The 18,824-nt window shown below is 42.0% G+C and overlaps 1 protein-coding gene across 1 annotated transcript in view; it reads right to left on the bottom strand.

The window, feature by feature from the left end:
• Nucleotides 1-2,740: 2,740 nt before the first annotated feature.
• The window catches only part of LOC147347773 (orofacial cleft 1 candidate gene 1 protein-like), a 23,949-nt gene continuing 7,865 nt past the window's right edge, over nucleotides 2,741-18,824 (bottom strand). Inside the window, exons 4-5 of the mRNA XM_086370870.1 lie at nucleotides 5,084-5,170; nucleotides 2,741-3,057 (exon numbers count right to left, since the gene is read on the bottom strand). Coding sequence (XP_086226996.1) covers nucleotides 2,873-3,057; nucleotides 5,084-5,170 — 272 coding nt within the window. The 3' untranslated portion in view covers nucleotides 2,741-2,872. The remainder of the gene's footprint in view (nucleotides 3,058-5,083; nucleotides 5,171-18,824) is intronic.

Raw genomic sequence — 18,824 nt, 5'->3', positions numbered from 1 at the left:
GGAATCTAGAAAAATGGTACAGAAGACGCTATTGGCAAGGCAGGAATACAGAGGAAGATGTAGTGAATGGACACATGGGGGCAAGGGGTGGGGGTTGGGATGAATTGGGAGATTGGGATTGACATGTGTACACCACCATGTGTAAGAGAGATAGCCAGTGGGAAGCTGCTGTATAGCACATGGAGTTCCCAGAGCTCTGTGATGACCTAGAGGGTGTGATGAGGCGGGAGGGTTGAGAGGTAAGTCCAAGAGGGAGGGGACTTATGTATACTTAGGGCTGATCCACTTCGTTGTACAATAGAAACTAATACAACATTATAAAGCAATTATACTCCAATAAAAAAAAAATCCATGAAGACACATAACCTGGCTCATGGGGTCCCCCATTCTCGTGGCCATATTTCTCGCCTGTTGCTGCTGTAGCAAAATATCTCAAGTTCTGTGGCTTCAAACAGTGGAAATATCAGCTTCACAGCTGTGATGCCAGAGGCCTGATCAAGGCATTGTCGAGGCTGGCTCCTTTGTGAAGCTCTAGGGTCCAATCCCGGAGAAGGCAATGGCACCCCACTCCAGTACTCTTGCCTGGAAAATTCCATGGACAGAGGAGCCTGGTAGGCTGCAGTCTATGGGGTCCTGAAGAGTCGGACACGACTAAGCGACTTCACTTTCACTTTTCACTTTCATGCATTGGAGACGGAAATGGCAACCCACTCCAGTGTTCTTGCCTGGAGAATCCCAGGGACGGGGGAGCCTGGTGGGCTGCCATTTATGGGGTCGCACAGAGTCGGACACGACTGAGGCGACTTAGCAGCAGCAGCGGCAGCAGCAGCAGCAGGGGACAGTCCACACTGGCCTCTCTGCTGCCTGCGGTGACTGCCGCAGTCCTCCGTGCGTCTTCCCTGTAGACGCATCACTCTGCTCCACCTCTGTCCTCACGTCGCTTCCCTCCTGTGTGGGTCTCCAGTTCAGATCCTCAAATCCCTCTCTTCTTTCTCTTCTCAGAACACTAGTCATTGGATTTAGGGCTCAATTGTTTAAATTCATCTAAATTGATCATCTAAGTTGATCATTTAAATCATCTAAATTTATGCTTTCAAGTTGTGGTGCTGGAGAAGACTCTGAAGAGTCCCTTGGACTGCAAGGAGATCCAATCAGTCCATCCTAAAGGAAATCAATCCTGAATATTCATTGGAAGGACTGATGCTGAAGCTCCAATAATTTGGCCACCTGATGCGAAGAGCTGACTCGCTGGAAAAGACCCTGCTGCTGGGAAAGGTTGAAGGCAAAAGGAAAAGGGGCTGATCACCAACTCAGTGGACATGAGTTTGAGCAAACTTTGGGAAGTAATGGATAATAGAGGAGTCTGGCAGGCTGCAGTCCATGGTATCACAGAGTCGGACAGTTCTTAGTGACTGAACAGCAACATATAAATTCAGGATGATTTCATCTGGATATCCTCAGTTTATTAATTATACCACAGAGACCCTACTTCCAAACAAGGTCACCATCACAGCTACCAGGGATTAGGCAGTTCAGGAGAACACAATTCAATCTACTGCTAGAGAAGGAAATGGCAACCCACTCCAGTGTTCTTGCCTGGAGAATCCCAGGGATGGGGGAGCCTGGTGGGCTGCCGTCTATGGGGTCACACAGAGTCGGACACGACTGAAGCGACTTAGCAGCAGCAGCAGGCATAGTGCCTGCTGTGATAGGAGAGACTGTACTTGCTAATTGCTTCCCAGGTAGCACTGGTGGTAAAGAACCTCCCTGAAAATGCAGGAGACCTAAGAGATGTGAGTTTGATCCCTGGGTCAGGAAGATCCCCTGGAGGAGGGCATGGCAACCTGCTCATTCTTGCCTGGAGAATCCCATGGACAGAGGAGCCTGGTGAGCTACAGTCCATAGGGTCACAGAGACCCGAATGACTGAGCACGCCGGCACATACTTGCTAATTAGGATCATTTACCGAGAAAACTCAGAATAGTTGCAACCTTAATGTGCCCAGGATACTCATATCTAAGAGGCACAAATGAAGAAAATAAACTCTGTGATGGAATTTCCGCACTCCAAATTAGAGAATACCTCCCAAAACTAAACTATTTCTCCTCTATTGTAAAGTGGAAAATATTTCCACTTGTAACCTGTTATTTTGAAAGACATCATTGAGAAGAGTTTTTTTTTTTTTTACTTTATGATATACTTTTATTTCATTTTAGCCTGAATCTACTTGCCTTTCACAAAAACTATACACACACACACACCACCCCCAAACTTGGGGGATTCTTTCATTTTTATTGGAGATGGATAAGGTGACTACACAGAAGAAAGACTTGTCTCCTTCATGAACCTGAACATGTGATACTACACTACACAAAATAGAAACTGCAGGTGCGGGAAACAGAAAGGATATTTCTGAAGTCAACACGATCCACAGGGTAAAGATTGTGTGGCACTTGTCACACCACTGCACGAGTTAAGTCCCTTAATGGTGACTTCATAAATAAGAGATTATTCACATATTTATATGGTGCTTATGCAAATGAACCCAAGTAGTTCTTCATTTTATCCAAGTAAGTTTATGCTGGTTTCAGGTTTTCTTACAGATACTTCATCACATGCTAGAAATGATCTCTCTAACATGAAATTTTAAAAAGTGAAGTGAAACTAAATTGTGCAAGGGCTTGAACTGATGTTGATACGATAGTGTAAGCTCTGTGTGATAAAAGGTATTATGAAAGACAGACGGAAAGACTCAGAAAGTCATGGAGCGAGTCAGGAAGTGGTGCATTGGTAACTAACACCAGGAGATTCTGTGCAGGATTGATATTTCAACTCGTCATTTCAAAAAGCAAGTTATTCTACATTTCTTGATTTAGATTTCAGTGCTGACCTGTTCCAGGGAAGAACTTCCTGGCAGAATTACGTGTTTCTGAGTGTTTCTTTTGATCTCCTCACTGTCGGCAGAGATGGCTTCACTATCCTGTTTGTAGTGTTCAGGATTCTTTCTGGAACTCGCCGGGTCTTCAGAACTCAAAGTCCCCGCCACGATGCTCTCATCTGTTTACCACAGGAAGATCACATGAACTCCACTTGCTCTTTGTCACTTTATCTTAACAAGTGTTACTATAATGGCTTCCCCAGTGGCTCAGCAGTAAAATAATCTACCTGCAGTGCAGGAGATGCAGGAGGCTTTGGTTTGATCCCTGGGTCAGGAAGATCCCCTGGAGGAGAGCATGGCAACCCACTCCAGTATTCTTGCCTGGAGAATCCCCATGGACAGAGGAGCCTGGCGGGCTGCAGTCCATGGGATTGCAAAGAGTCGGACATGAGTAGGTGACTAACACACATATGGGTGCTAAAAGAGCATATTTATGATAACTTTCAGATCAGCTAATTTATAGATATGTAAGTGTAATTACAAAAAAAATTATTAATCATCATGGCTATTTAGTTATTTTATAGGTCATAGACTCAAAATTCTATTGAATATGCTGCTTTTGTCTTAAAAAAACCTTGCAAATCAATGATAATTGGAACAATGATTTTAAAATACACTTTGCAGGGCATTTATAATATAACTTCTGCAATAAAAGGGATCTCATATTCAATAGATTATGACATCTATTACACAAGAATCAGAATAGGCCATTATGGTTTGTCAAATCATTTAGTAGAATTTATAAGCATTAAATCAAAGTGAGCAACTGTTTTACATTAGCTACTCCCAAGATATCATATTTTTGTACTACATCCACATAAGGAACAGTAAACTTAGGTGGTCTTAGATTCTTCTATATATGCTCTTATGGTATAATAGCGAATTCAAGAACTATTTTATTCTTTTACAAGTATAAAGCAACAAGGTCATGTCATTACCAAAAATAATAATAGTATAAAAACATGGTTCTTAGAAGAGGATTAAAGGGTCATTATGTGGATGTCCTAACACTGGATAGAACTGAACATAAACATCATGTCAAGTTGGATGACCACCTTAGTCACTGAATTAGAACATACCTCAAACATGTTCCCCTTCCCCTAGACGGCAGATACGGTGTCTGGAGCCCCGTGGTGAAATGTGATCTTTTGGGTTGCAAATGACTCTGAGTAATATTTGTCAGTGTCATTAGCTCAATAACCTCATGAAACCACTTCACTAATTGGCCAGAGAGAATTCTGTTATCAACCTGTGGCATGGTTGTGTGCTCTGTCATGTCCAGCTCTTCGGGACCCCTTGGACTAGTAGCCCACCAGGCTCCTCTGTCTATGGGCTTTTCCAGGCAAGAATACTGGAGTGGGTTGTCATTTTCCTCCTCCTGGAATCTTCCAGACCCAGGGATCAAACCCACATCTCCTGTGTCTCCTGCATTGGCAGACAGATTCTTTACCACTGCGCCACCTGAGAAGACCCTTATCAACTTGTATGGATGCTAAAAGAACATATTTATGATATGATATTTATGATATGTTCTCTTCAGCTAACTCATAGATACGCAAATGTAATTACAAAGAAATTACTAATCATCATGGCTAAAACGCTTCATAAACTACCAAATACGCAGGGCGGTGGCACATAATGAGCAATTCTAAATAGTTATTTTACAACCACAGCTAGAATCAAGGTGCGAGAAGAAATCATTTTACCCTACACCTTTGTGGTTCAAAACTTAAATGGTGGCCCCATGGCTTCAGTGAAAGAAATCCACTAGTCCCTGGGTATGGAAATCTCACATGCTAGATGAAGTTTATTGAGGAATGCTCTTTTTAAACGTGAAGGGCTGAGCCGGCATTTGTAAAGTGATAACGCTCCTCATATACATGACACGGGCCCTGGAAAGGCAGCAAACCACAGACAGCAGCGTCACATGAAAGCCAGCTGCCACTTCCTCTAGGTTACCAGCTTGCTGTCCTTGATCAGAAATTACCTTCGCTGCCCATCACGTCGTTAGTGGTTAAAACTTCCCATTTAAATTGTAAGCTGCAAAAATCTAAATGGAACTGCATGTGTGATCTTTGTCACCTCATTTTCATGAATGGGGAAGAATATTCTGACACAAAAATTACATACTTAATTCTAGCTCACCCTCTTGGCTGACCTCCATCCCACACTGCCTTGGGTTTATTTCCTCATCCATCAGTGGGTCAAAGTAATTTCTGCTGTATTCATTTCCTGTGGAAAGTACATGAAGTAAGGGTCAGTGATTATTAGAAGCACATGAACCAAAATGTTAATTTTGAAATAGACACCAGCACAGAAGGGCCATTTTAGCTACTTGATAAGCTTATTTTTTTTTTTTACAAGTCTTCCAGGCTTTCCTTTTTTTGTAATTATCATCTGGCAAAAGGTCAGAAAAGGTAATTCAAGAAACAAGTTCATGCTATCTGTCTGTTGCTAAAAAATTAATGAGAAAATTTTCAAATGCAGACTTTAGAAGGCTAATTTGAAAATGTAATCAAAATTATTTTTAGGACATACACAAGAAATGAGACTGCTGGATTATAATGGTGTTTAGAGTTTGCTGATGCCTCTGTTTACCCACTTGCATATTGATCACGATGTATACCATGTCGTGGGATCTGGAATTTCATAGGCAACTTAGTATTGTCTTAATTGAGAGAAACTATAGCAAAATTTTCGCTTTGCTAGTTGCGTAAAAAGAAAGGAGAAAGAGAGAGGAAGAATGAAGGGATGAAGGAAGGAAGGGAGGAAGGACAAGAGGAAGAGAGGGAGGACCAAAGCAAAGAAGAAACAGGAGGGCTTGAGTAACAGGAAGGAAGGTACAAATGCCGCAGCCAGAAATTGTACTCAAGACACATCTACAATCTCAACAGCACACACGAAAAATTCTCACTTCACGTTTCCCACTTAACTTTTGTCCTTAGGTAGATAATGAAACTGCGACTGGAAACACGAATTTGTAATACAGTAAAAGGTCTGCTATCAATTTTCCGAATCTACTTTCACACTTTCTGCAGACTGAAATGTGTATCATCCGGTTGCCAGTAATTTACATTCAGCAAAAGGTAACCTACTCTGATGATAACTTGCCTCAAACACTGCAAAATAAAGCTTTGTCAACTGAAAGCAAAAAAAAAAATTTGAAAATATTGCTCACAGGAAAGGGTTAATACAGACCAAGTATACTGTGGAATTGCACAATATATTTATTTTAGGATCAAAAATAATCCCAACAGCAGGTCCTTTTCCAAGACTAAATGGAATTTTGATATGAACCTAAGCTTAATTTATATTTCTGGACTGGCACATTTTTGCTGTCAGTCTCTGTTCTATCAGCATAGTAACTACAAGAACTGAAAATCTGCTTTACCTTGAGGTCTCAGTAAAGAAAAAAAATAATAAATGGGTTTCATTTATGTTACTTTATCTGTCAACAACCACTAGGCTGATATGAATCTTGGCAGTGTGTAATCAAAGTCTTATGTTCTGCAATAACACAGCTATTCTACCCAATTCACCGTAATTGTTGTATTTTCCCCCTTTACACAAAGCGCTGTGATACTCCAAGCATACTCTTTCATATACTGGCAAAGTAATTCACCTCTATTAAAGTGAAAATGGCGCTGTATTCCTTAGGATATTTGCCATGGCAGCAGCAGTCAACTACGGGCACCCACACTCTGGAAACCCCCCCCCCAGTTCAATATAAAACTCCAATTCTCTGTCTACTGAAATGGTTTGTTAATAAATAGTGGTAAGTGGATCAAGTCCCTGGAGAATAAACAAACGTAAATCATTCTTAAGTCAAAAATCTGGAGAAACTGAGTCTCCGGCTTCTCAGATGGGCTTCCCAGGTGGTAAAGAACCCACCTGCCAAAGCAGGAGACATAAGAGATGCTGGTTTGATCCCTGCGTTGGGAAGATCCGCTGGTGGAGGGCATGGCAACACACTCCAGTATTCTTGCCTGGAGAATCCCATGGACAGAGGAGCCTGGCAAGCTATGATCCATAGGGTCGGACACAACTAAAGTGACCTAGCACGCATCCACGCAGGCTCTCAAACCATTTACACCCCTGTTGTCTGTTGAGAAATGAGGATCTTGCTCAGCCGAGTACGAAGGAAGTCTGCATTCAATCCAGTGTGGTTTAATATTGTGTAAAGGACAGGGTTCTGTCGGAGTGTGTGGCAGGAGCGTCCAACCCATATTGGAGAGTTCAAAGATTTCCTGGAGAAATTACTACTTGAAGTAATGGATAATCAACAGGGACCTACTGTATAGCACCTGGAACTGTGCTTAGCCTGCATGGAAGGGGAGTTTAAGGGAGAATGGACACGTATATATGCATGGTGGAGTCCCTTTGCCATTCACCTGAAACTAGCAAACCATTGTTCACTGGCTGTACTCCAATATGAAATGAAAAGTAAACAAAAATTACAAAACAAAAAATATATCATCATCTCCACCACCACCCAGGCAAAGGATGACTGCCCACCTCTTTTCAGTACCCTAGTCTAAATAAAAACAGCTTCTGTTTAAAAAAAAAAATTGTGATTAGGAATTAGCCATATCAAAAACACAGGGGAAAGGAATTTGTTTTGGAAGGAGAAGCATAACAGAGGAAAAAAAGACACAAAAGCATAAAGACATGGGAAGCATGTGTTCTTAGCGGATGCTCCCCAGTTATTCTCCCAAAGTTCCGATACAGAATTTAAAGTACGTGTGTGTGTGTGTGTGTGTGTGTGTGTGTGCTTAGTCGCTCAGTCGTGTCTGACTCATTGTGACCCCATGGACTGTAGCCCCCCAGGCTCTTCTGTCCATGGGGATTCTCCAGGCAAGAATACTGGAGGGGGTTACTGGGTGCTTATTATGTGACTATCTCAGTAAAACAAACATTCTAAAACCTCTCCCCTCACAGAGCTTACAGTCTGTGAGTGGAAAAATAAAAGCAAATGGATATGTATATTTTATAGTTTATTAGGTAATAGTATGTACCATGGGGGGGAAATAGAACCAGATAACGATGATTTGGTACACCAAGAAGCATTGGAGGCTGCCTCTCTTGCATGTATCTTTGCTTCAAATGAAGACGGATGTCCAGGATTAAATCACTACGTTTTCAAGTATGAGATAATGAAGTGATAATGTAATATTTATAATTTATTATGTATAGTTTAATACTATTTGGCCATTTTTTTTTTGCTATAACATAAATCAGCTTATGAATCAAATAAGAACCTACTATTATTAAATATTGGTGGCTTCCCTCATGGCTCAGCAGTAAAGAATGTGTCTGCCAATACAAGAGACGTGGGAGAAGCAGGTTTTATCCCTGGATCAGGAAGATCCCCTGGAGAAGGAAATGGCAACCCACTCCAGTATTCTTGCCTGGCACAGAGGAGCCTAAAGGGCCATACTCCATGGGGTCACAAAGAGTCAGACACAACTTAGAGACTAAGCAACAGCAATTATTAAATATTAAAATAATTCTTCCTTTCTGTTGTTATATCTTGCCCTGATAAGCCAATAACTGAAATAGAGTAGGCAGAGTTTACGATGGTACAGCACATGGAACCTACTAGAAATTTGGAAAGGACAGGCTTATCACTAGTTCCTTTGCTTGTGCTTCATTGCATTGTGTCAAGACTTTATAAAGTGAGATGGTTTTAGATATTACCAGAAGGTAGGTTGCTAAATAGGATAAATTCCTAAAAGTGCCCTAATCATTCAGAATAGGCTTTTGGATATGTCTAAAATCATCTCACAGGAAAATTAACAGACCCACTGAGAAATTCAAAGTAGGGCATTTAGCAATACACATATAACAATAGGCTGTAACATGACTGATATTTAACTGTTTGTGACATTCATGTGAATAACCTACAGTTGCATATGTACACGCATCTATGGTTCTACATTGAAGCAATCGGGTGTGATACATAAAACGCGTAAGTTAGTAAACTAGCTTTGTTTACACTCTTGATACTCTTTCTTTGTTTCCAGTTTCATAAATTAGCCATTGGATGTTTCTAATCAGCCTCAGTTAGGGCTCTTTTTGCTGAATTGGGGGAGAAGGACGCATGTACATGGCTTGCCCTTCCACACACAGCAGGTTCTCCTATCCTTTAACTCAGCGCAACACAGAATGTAATCAGGGCTTTCACTTCAATTACACCCAATGTGAACTTCGGTCAGGGAATTCTCCAGTGTGCTCCCCTGCAGCTCCTTGGGGGCTCATAAGAGTGAAAATGGAATTGCCCACCAGAGGGAGATTTCTGTGAATCAAGGAAGCGCCTTGACTCAACGAGGCAACCACTTCCTTTCCAATCAGCCCCATTACCTCCAGGGGGAGAAGATGTGACTGCATCTATCCATTTCTCAAGAAGTTTATCAACTCCATGCTTGCCTTTTCCTGTGAATCCACCGGCTCCAGCTCAGCTTTTTATCACCAATCTTGATGCTTTCTACAATATGCTGTAAGTTAAATAAACACAAGGCCTGCATGCAAACTAAAGAACTAAACACATTACATCCTGTGATTGCAGCCGTGCACCAAAATTTTCCAAACTAGAATATTCTCTTCAGCATTATGCCTTTCAAAAGCATGAAGCCTAGAGCTTTATAATTAAATTTGATTCCCATGAATTTTATAAATAAATTTAAGGAAACTTTATATTTTCCCCACTTTGAAAATCTAATACCAAGTCTTCAGATTTAAATGATCAAGGAGTTTATATATATGTATGAAACAGAAATATAGAAGTCAGGAGGTTGTAAGGCAGATTAGTGGGAACTATATCAAACTCAAACATACCCTATCCTACTGAAAGTGAAAGTCTCTCAGTCATGTCCAACTCTTTGCAACCAGATGGACTGTAGCCTGCCAAGCTCCTCTGTCCATGGAATTCTCCAGACCAGAACACTAGAGTGGGTAGCTGTTCCCTTCTCCAGGGGATCTTTCCTAACCCAGGGATCGAACCCAGATTTCCCACATTGTAGGCCGATTCTTTACTATCTGAGCCACCAGGGAAGCCCAAGAATACTGGAGTAGGTAGCCTATCCCTTCTCCAGGGGATATTCCCCACCCAGGAATTGAACTGGAGTCTTCTGCAATCTAGGCAGATATTTTACCACCTACTTTACTAAATTCACTCAAATACTTTTTTTATAAGATTGATTTACAAACATTTTTTAAATTAATGGCAACTAAAGACACAAAGCTACTTTTTAAGATGATAAAAATTATCTTAAAGTCTTCATTATGAAAAAAGTGAAAGTGTTCGTCACTCAGTCATGTCTGACTCTATGTGACCCTATGGACCGTATCCCACCAGGCTCCTCTGTCCATGGGATTCTCCAGGCAACAATACTGGAGTGGTTGCCATTCCCTTCTCCAGGGTGTCTTCCTGACCCAGGGATCAAAACTGTCTTCTGTGTATCCTGAATTGCAGGCAGACTCTACTCTCTGAGCCACCAGAGAGAGGATAAAAATTGTTGTCTTAAATCAGTCTTCATTATATTAAGTATCAAAACAAAACTACAACAAAACCCAAACCCCCCAAAAAAATAAACTAATGAAGGAAACTCAAACTATGATTTAAATGTCCAGTATCAATATTTGTGCTTAGTTGCTCGGTTGTGTCTGACTCTTTGTGACCCCCTGGACTGTAGCCCACCAGGCTCCTCGGTCCATGGGGATTCTCCAGACAAGAACACTAGAGTGGGTTGCCATGCCCTACTTCAGGGGATCTTCCCAACCCAAGGATCGAGCCCAGGTTTCCCACATTATTAATTAATAGTCTCTTAGAAACCTTAGTCAAAGTAATTAGAACAAAAATAAGGGGGGATGTGAGCTAAAATTATTAAAAATAATTATTAATATATTTTGCGTAAATAGTATTTGAAGACAATGTTTCCATACCATGAACGCATGAGAAATTTGACTGAAAAGCTTTCAAAGACAATAATTTTCAAAGTATTTGAACAATACCTTGAAAAAACACTACAAATCATTAATTTTTTAAAATGCCAACAGTAGACACTTAGGAGATATAATGAGTAAGTAGGAAACTGACACCCATAATAAAGCTCCAAATAACTCTCAAAATTAGTTTTTCTTGGATTTTCATAGGAATCCCTAGGTGGTCATCACGAGTATTCATCTTAACCAGAAACTCAAACTGAAAGGCATGAGTTTCTAACCATGGAGTGAGAAACAGCAAATTAATACCATTTCCCTCCTCTCCTTTATAGAAAAGCTAATCTGTGAAGGTGGATCTGCTGCTTATACCGTTTTCAAAAGCCGCTGCCCTGCTGGACAAATTATCTTTTTCTACTGCTTATTCTTACTTCCTTTCCAAATCTTGTGGGTATTTGAGATATCAGTGATTTGAAAATCTAAATAGGGTAATAGTTGAAGTTTGCTAACAAGTACTAATTAATTGAGCCATATTCTTCTTCCCCTAAGGCCCTCCCTCGTGGTAAATTACCAGGCATTTTCACTTTCAAACCACTGGAGTGCTGCAGAGTGCATAATTGCTGCAGGGCTCAACCGACGGGACCCCAAGGCATTCATGCACCTCACGCTCCTCCGGACCTCAAATCCTCAGAGTTAAAGCGGGTCCCCAGGCACCTCACTTCTAAACAGGAAGATCTTTCCATTACTTAAGTAATAATGACAATTTAAAGGTTAAGTATAAATATATTGTTTCTTATGCATATTTAAAACTCCTACAAAACTAATATTAAAGTAACTGATTTTTTTTTCTAGTTGAAGCCTGGCAACATTAACTTGTTGCTGTTGTTTAGTCAGTAAGTTGTATCCAACTTTTGCGACCCCAGGGATTGCAGCCCACCAGGCTTCTCTGTCCATGGAATTTTCCAAGCAAGAATACTGGAGTGGGTTGCCATTTCCTTTCCAAGGGATCTTCCCAACCCAGGGATCAAACCCATGTCTCCTGCTTGGTGGCAGATTCTTTACCACTGAGCCACCAAGGAAGCCCTTATCCTACATGTCCATCAATTAATGTACACAATTTAGAATATTACCTTTCAAATTAGGAAGGATCTGATATTAGACATTCAGTTCAGTTCAGTTCAGTCACTCAGTCGTGTCCAACTCCTTGTGACCCCATGAATCGCAGCACACCAGGCCTCCCTGTCCATCACCAACTCCCAGAGTTCACCCAAACTCATGTCCATCGAGTCAGTGATGCCATCTAGCCATCTCATCCTCTGTCGCCCCCTTCTCCTCCTGCCCCCAATCCCTCCCAGCATCAGAGTCTTTTCCAATGAGTCAACTCTTTGCATGAGGTGGCCAAAGTATTGGAGTTTCAGCTTTAGCATCATTCCTTCCAATGAACACCCAGGACTGATCTCCTTTAGGATGGACTGGTTGGATCTCCTTGCAGTCCAAGGGACTCTCAAGAGTCTTCTCCAACACCACAGTTTAAAAGCATCAATTCTTTGGCGCTCAGCTTTCTTCACAGTCCAACTCTCACATCCATACATGACCACTGGAAAAACCACAGCCTTGACTAGACAGACCTTAATCGCCCCCTAATATTTCTGCTGGGAAAGATTGAATATAGGAGAAGAAGAGCACAACAGAGGATGAGATGGTTAGATGGCATCACCAACTTGATGGACATGATTTGAGCAAGCTGCAGAAGTTAGTGATGGACAGGGAAGCCTGGTGTGCTACAGTACACAGGTTGCAAAGAGTTGGACACAACTGAGCGACTGAACTGAACTGAGTATTTCTGATTGTGCCTTCATTCATTTAATAATTATCTCTTCCCCCTGCATCTATGATGACTCATATACTGTACTGAAGGGTTCATCCAGTAGTAATATTTTTCATCTCACTGTGGTATACTTCTTATGTAGGCAATCAATGTAATGGATTATTAGATTTAAACCATCTTGAAATCAATGTAAAAATCTTGTATGAGAAACTACTGCTTGTTTGAGAGTGCCAGGTTAATCCAGATGACTCAACTAAAATCTCAAGAGTTGCCCTCAATGTGACTTTGCTTATGTAACACGTTTCATGACACAGAGAACGTTCATGTCTGTGGAGTTCACCTGTGCCTCTCTGTTATTTAGTTTAGCACTTGGCAAATAGATATTTGATCAATATGCTTTTCAGTAAGTGAGGAAGAGGAAATGGAAAAATATGTAAAGTATTTTGGTGTGTATGTATATATATGGCTCCCCCCATGGCTCAGTGGTAAAGAATCTGCCTGCCAGTGTGAGAGACACAGGTTCGATCACTGGGTGGGGAAGATCCCCTGAATGAGGGCATGGCAACCCACTCTAGTGTTCTTGCCTGGAGAATCCCATGGACAGAGGAGCCTGGTGGGCTGCAGTCCATAGCGTTGCAAAGAGTTGTACCCGAGTGAAGCAACTGAGCACGCATACATATATATATACACACATACACACGTGCAAGAAAATATTATGTAAATTTATATCCCACTAATCACACATATACCACTCCCACGTCTTAACTGTACTGATGTTGTGACCAATAGATATGATCAGGAAATAATCCACGACTGAGGAACCGTAGGGACGCTTATCTGATGGGAGTCTAGTTAACTTGTTTTGCTGTCCTGCATCCGTTTCCTCTCTCTAATAGCATCACAATTTCCTAGTTCCCAGTGAGTATAGCCTCGCTGGTTCAGTAACTCCAGATTCCTGTCTCCAATGACAGAAGCCAGGAAGGGCTGGCAGAACCTACTTCCCCGACCTGCGACAAAGCCAGAGGCCGGGCAAGTGACCTGAGCTTGATCCATCAAATGCACTCCCCGAGGACCTCGGGTGAGTGAAGCAAGGATGAAAAGAACACTTGAAGTAACCTCAGTGAAAATAAGAGATGGAAAGGAAAAAACTTCCCAAGTGCAGTTAAATCACTCACCATCATTTGAACTGTTTTACTATGCATTTCTATAATTATTTCTTCTTTCTTAAAAAAGTCTTTCCCTGGCTCCTTCTCACATTTATCGCCTGTTTCATTTTACTGTCCTTTAGAATTCAGTCATTCACTTCTTCTTAGTGACACCATGGTATAGATTTAGATTATTAAGTATGCCTTTCGACCTACCCAACCCTCAAGCCCTTAATATGTTTAGAACCTAAGCCAACTCCTCTGTTTTCTGAAATTCTACACAGTAGTGGGTTCTCTGACCCTCTCCCTTCTCAAGGGCTGTCATTCTGAATTTTGCTTCCTCGTCAGGTTAACCATCACCAGGCCAGGCCATGGCTGGCAGTGAGTGAAATGGATGGGCTGAAATCAGAGAAGTGGTTTACACACACAAAGCATGATTTCCAGGCGAGACAGAGTAGAGGACATGTGGTCAAAAGTGATCAGATGTGTGTTATTCCCCCAGAAATGTATGAAAGAAGTGTCTGAATGTTTTCTCCAAGCATCCACTTACAAATTCAAGGCAGTAAGAACGGGAAGAAGGTCATGAACAGAGCCTGGAAGACTCCCTTTAGAAATGGGGAGAAGAGGCAGCTGCAGGCAGGACTGAGGGTTTTGGTGTGCTTTTTCTCCTTCACACCTTGTAAAACGGCTGATGCCAATGCAGTGTCATCCCCGCAGCTCACTGCCCTTCTCCCTCTAAACCCTTTAGATGAATAAGCTCCTAAAGATGCTTCAGCATCGGAGTGTTCAGGGGAAATTGGAGGGTACCCTCCAAGTGATCGTCTAATCAGACCACTCAGTGGTTTCCATTTTGCTTGTTCTTAAAGATCAGTGTGTATTTACGTAAATCACCTTTCTCCTATATTCCCAGGTGGTGCAGTTGATAAAGAATCTGCCTGCCAATGCAGGAGACACAAGAGACACAGATCCCTGGGTGGGAAGATCCCCTGGAGGAGGAAATGCAACCCACTCCAGTATTCTTGCCTGAAAAATCCCATGGACAGAGGAGCCTGGTGGGCTACAGTCCATGGGGTCACAAAGACTCAGACATGACTGAGCACACACACACATGCAGCTCAATCTCTCACAAGTTTGAAGTCTTTTTTTTTTTGCCACATTGTATGGCATGTGGGATCTTTGTTCCCCAACTAGGGATCGACCCCATGTGCCCCCAGCATTGGGAGTACAGACTCTTAACACTGGACTGCCAAAGAAGTCTGTGAATTCTTTTTGATCTGAAGTTTACTGATAGAAAATCTCTCTATTAGACATTTCCTTCATAATTTAAATCATTATCTATCTAACTATTCTACATTTCTATGAGATAATTTGGATAAGTAAAGTAGTATTGGTATTCTGCCATTATTTACTATTGCTTTTATTTTTTTTAAAAAAGCAAAACATGGAAATGTATCAGTATCTGATATTATAGGATGAGAATTTGTGCTCGTTGTAATAATCCTGTGGGAAAAACACATAGCTACTATTTTACTTAAGTCATCACATTGGCAAATGGTATAAATGTCCTTTCATATTGTATTAACAAGAAACATTCTGTGCTACCATACCTAGCAGTTTCTAAATTCCAGTATTTCAAATATTCTTCCTTGTTCACAGACCATAAAGCTGCACATCTCATTTTCAATTGAAATTTTTTGGAGGCTCTTTCAAAGGCAGGTGAACAGGGTGGATTTGGGTAGAGATGCATCAGATCAATTTTTTCACGTTGATTATGCTCCAGAATGGAGGTGATGTGACCCTGACCTATGTCCATGTCTGGCTGCTTTTGTCAGGATAATAAATCATTCCTGGCTTTTCTATCTGAAGCTCCTTCTACTCTCATCTCATTTTAAGTGACAAAACGCTCTCCCTCTCCATCTACTAATTTCTGGTTCACAGGAGAACTTATTCAATCTATCTTCAGGAATACTCTTTATATCCAAAATTTTATTTACATCAGAGAAATTATATTAGAAATGACAAGAACAGCTTAGACAGTGTTGGAAGTATTGTATTATTGGTCAATATTGGTTCTGTAGCGTTTTGGAGGCTGGGGAGTTCAGATTCTCTAAGAGTTCCTCAAATTCTCCCTCGCGAACTTGAACGGCTGGACTTTGAAGTCTAACTGGGTTTCACTGCTTTGCTCAGTATCACAGCCACATATGCTGATAACACACCTGAAATGAGGCCAGGCCACATTAAGACTTGCTATCAGTATAAACCCATACAGATTTCAAAGACTTCGTACCCCAAAGTGGTAAAATATAGCTTTGAGTTTTACATGGTGTATAAGTTGAAATAATATTTGTAGGTACTGGTTGAAATAAAATGTATTGTTAAAGTCCATTCACTTGTTTTTTTAAACCACATTAGTGAATGCTGTTAGAAAATGTAAAATGGCTCACAATGTATTTCTACTGCAGATCACTTGCCTGTCGTTTCTTTCACCCTAACATTCACCCCGATGTCACCCTTGCCACAGACCTCAACTTACCCTGTCTCACCAACCCCTTATCTTCCACAACTCCAATTATTCTCCATGACTCATTTTGTTGAGTTCCCAACAGCCAAGTCATCATGTGGTACTCCGCCTCAAAATATCCATTTACAAACTTAAAATGTGAGGTTTTACACAGGTTCTTGAGCCCACAGAGGATAAGAATTCCTCTTGATGAAATCAGAACACCTCTGCTGAATAGAAGTTTATAAAGAAAGCCTCCATCTGGGTGCTGGGCACCCATTTCTCTCCTCAAGACCCAGCTATGCAACATCCTAGCTCCATATGTGTGTGTGCGTGCGTCCTCACTCATGTCCAGCTCATTGCAACCCCGTGAACTGTAGCCCACCAGGCTCCTCTGTCCATGGGATTTTCCAAGCAAGCATATTGGAGTGGGTTGCCAGTTCCTACTCCAGGAGATCTTCCTGACCCAGGGATCGAATGTGCATCTCCTGCATCTCCTGCTTTGGCAGGCAGACTCTTTACCACTAAGCCATTTGGGTATCCCCTCTAGCTCCATAAGACTAATTTCCCATCAAGGGAACCAGAGATCTAAAAAAAATGCCTTTAGGGGACTTCCCTGGTGGGCTGGATGAAGCCCAAGCTGGAATTAAGATTGCCAGGAGAAATATCAATAACCTCAGATATGCAAATGACACCACCCTTAGGGCAGAGAGTGAAGAAGAACTAAAGAGCCTCTTGATGAAAGTGAAAGAGGAGAGTGAAAAAGTTGGCTTAAAGCTCAACATTCAGAAAACTAAGATCATGGCATCCAGTCCCATCACTTCATGGCAAATAGATGGGGGAACAGTAGAAATAGTGGCAGACTTTATTTTTGTAGGCTCCAAAATCACTGCAGATGGTGACTGCAGCCATGAAATTAAAAGACGCTTACTCCTTAGAAGGAAAGTTATGACCAACCTAGACAGCATGTTAAAAAGCAGAGATATTACTTTTCCAACAAAAGTCTGTCTAGTCAAGGCTATAGTTTTTCCAGTGGTCATGTATGGATGTGAGAGTTGGACTGTAAAAAAAGCTGAGTGCAGAAGAATTGACGCTTTTGAACTGTGGTGTTGGAGAAGACTCTTGAAAGTCCCTTGGACTGCAAGGAGATCCAAGCAGTCCATCCAAAAGGAGATTAGTCCTGAGTGTTCATTGGAAGGACTGATGTTGAAGCTGAAACTCCAATACTTTGGCCACCTGATCCGAAGAGCTGACTCATTTGAAAAGACCCTGATGCTGGGAAAGGTTGAAGGCAGGAGGAGAAGGAGACGACAGAGGATGAGATGGTTGGATGGCATCATATGGACTTGAGTCTGGGTAAACTTCAGGAGTTAGTGATGGACAGGGAGGCCTGGCATGCTGCGACCCATGGGGTTGCAAAGAGTCAGACATGACTGAATGACTGAACTGAATTGAACTAAACTGGTGGTCCAGTGGGTAACAATCTTCCAACAATCTTGCCTTCCAGTGCAAGAGATGCAGTTCCGATCCCTGGATGGGCAACTAAGCTCACACGCCACAACCACCAAGCCCTCATGCCATGACTAGAGAGCCCGTGTGCCCGCCACAACAAGAGATACTGCATGCGGCACCTAAGACCCAACGCAGCCAAATAAGTAAATACGTATTTTTAAAATATTAAATAAAAAATGCCTCTGGTCTGAAGAAGTTTATCTTTAGAGTCTGTAGATGAATAAGATGCCAGATGAAGCTTCCCTTCTCATTCCTGACTGTTGACCATCCTTGCCCATATTTTCTCTGCTAGACTAGGAGGCTGCTGATCTTGACCATCAGCCCAGCTCTAGAGTCTCTCTTCTGAATACGTTAGTGATGTGTCTAGATGAACCCTGATAGGGCCACCCTCTAAGCCATGACATCTCCAATAAAGAAGAGAGAGGCTCTGTAAGAGTCGGCAAGGCACGTGAGCAGCAGTCAAACAGGGCTTGGTTTAGATCCCTCATTCTACCATGTATCCTCTGTCTTACTTCAGTTACGACTTTGAGTTTCTCATCTATCAAAACAGGACAATCATAAAACACACCTGGTGTAGACTCTCCTAGTGGGCTCCCACGCACACTTGGTCCTTCTGCATGTGTGTGCTAAGTCGCTTCAGTCGTGTCTGACTCTGCCATCCACAGACTATAGCCACCAGGCTCCTCTGTCCATGGGATTCTCCGGGTAAGAACACTGAAGTGGGTTGCCATGCTCTCCTCCAGGGGATCTTCCCAGCCCAGGGAAAGAACCTCCTGCGGCTCCTGCATTGCAGGCAAATTCTTTATCCCTGAGGCACCAGGGAAGCTCTCTGTCCTTCTAGAACCAGTCCCCCTCCCCATTTTCAGCTCGAAATGTGACTCTGGGATAAGAACTTTCCCAGCCTCTCACGCAGCTGGGCACGGCCAGGTGACCCATTTCATCAGAAGGGACAGACACAGATAT

Source organism: Bos grunniens, chromosome 23 (genome assembly GCF_055505025.1).
Source record: "Bos grunniens cultivar Pamir isolate PY7600 chromosome 23, Bosgru_T2T1.0, whole genome shotgun sequence".
Lineage (NCBI taxonomy): Eukaryota > Metazoa > Chordata > Mammalia > Artiodactyla > Bovidae > Bos > Bos grunniens.
This window is presented reverse-complemented; position numbering and strand designations above follow the sequence as displayed.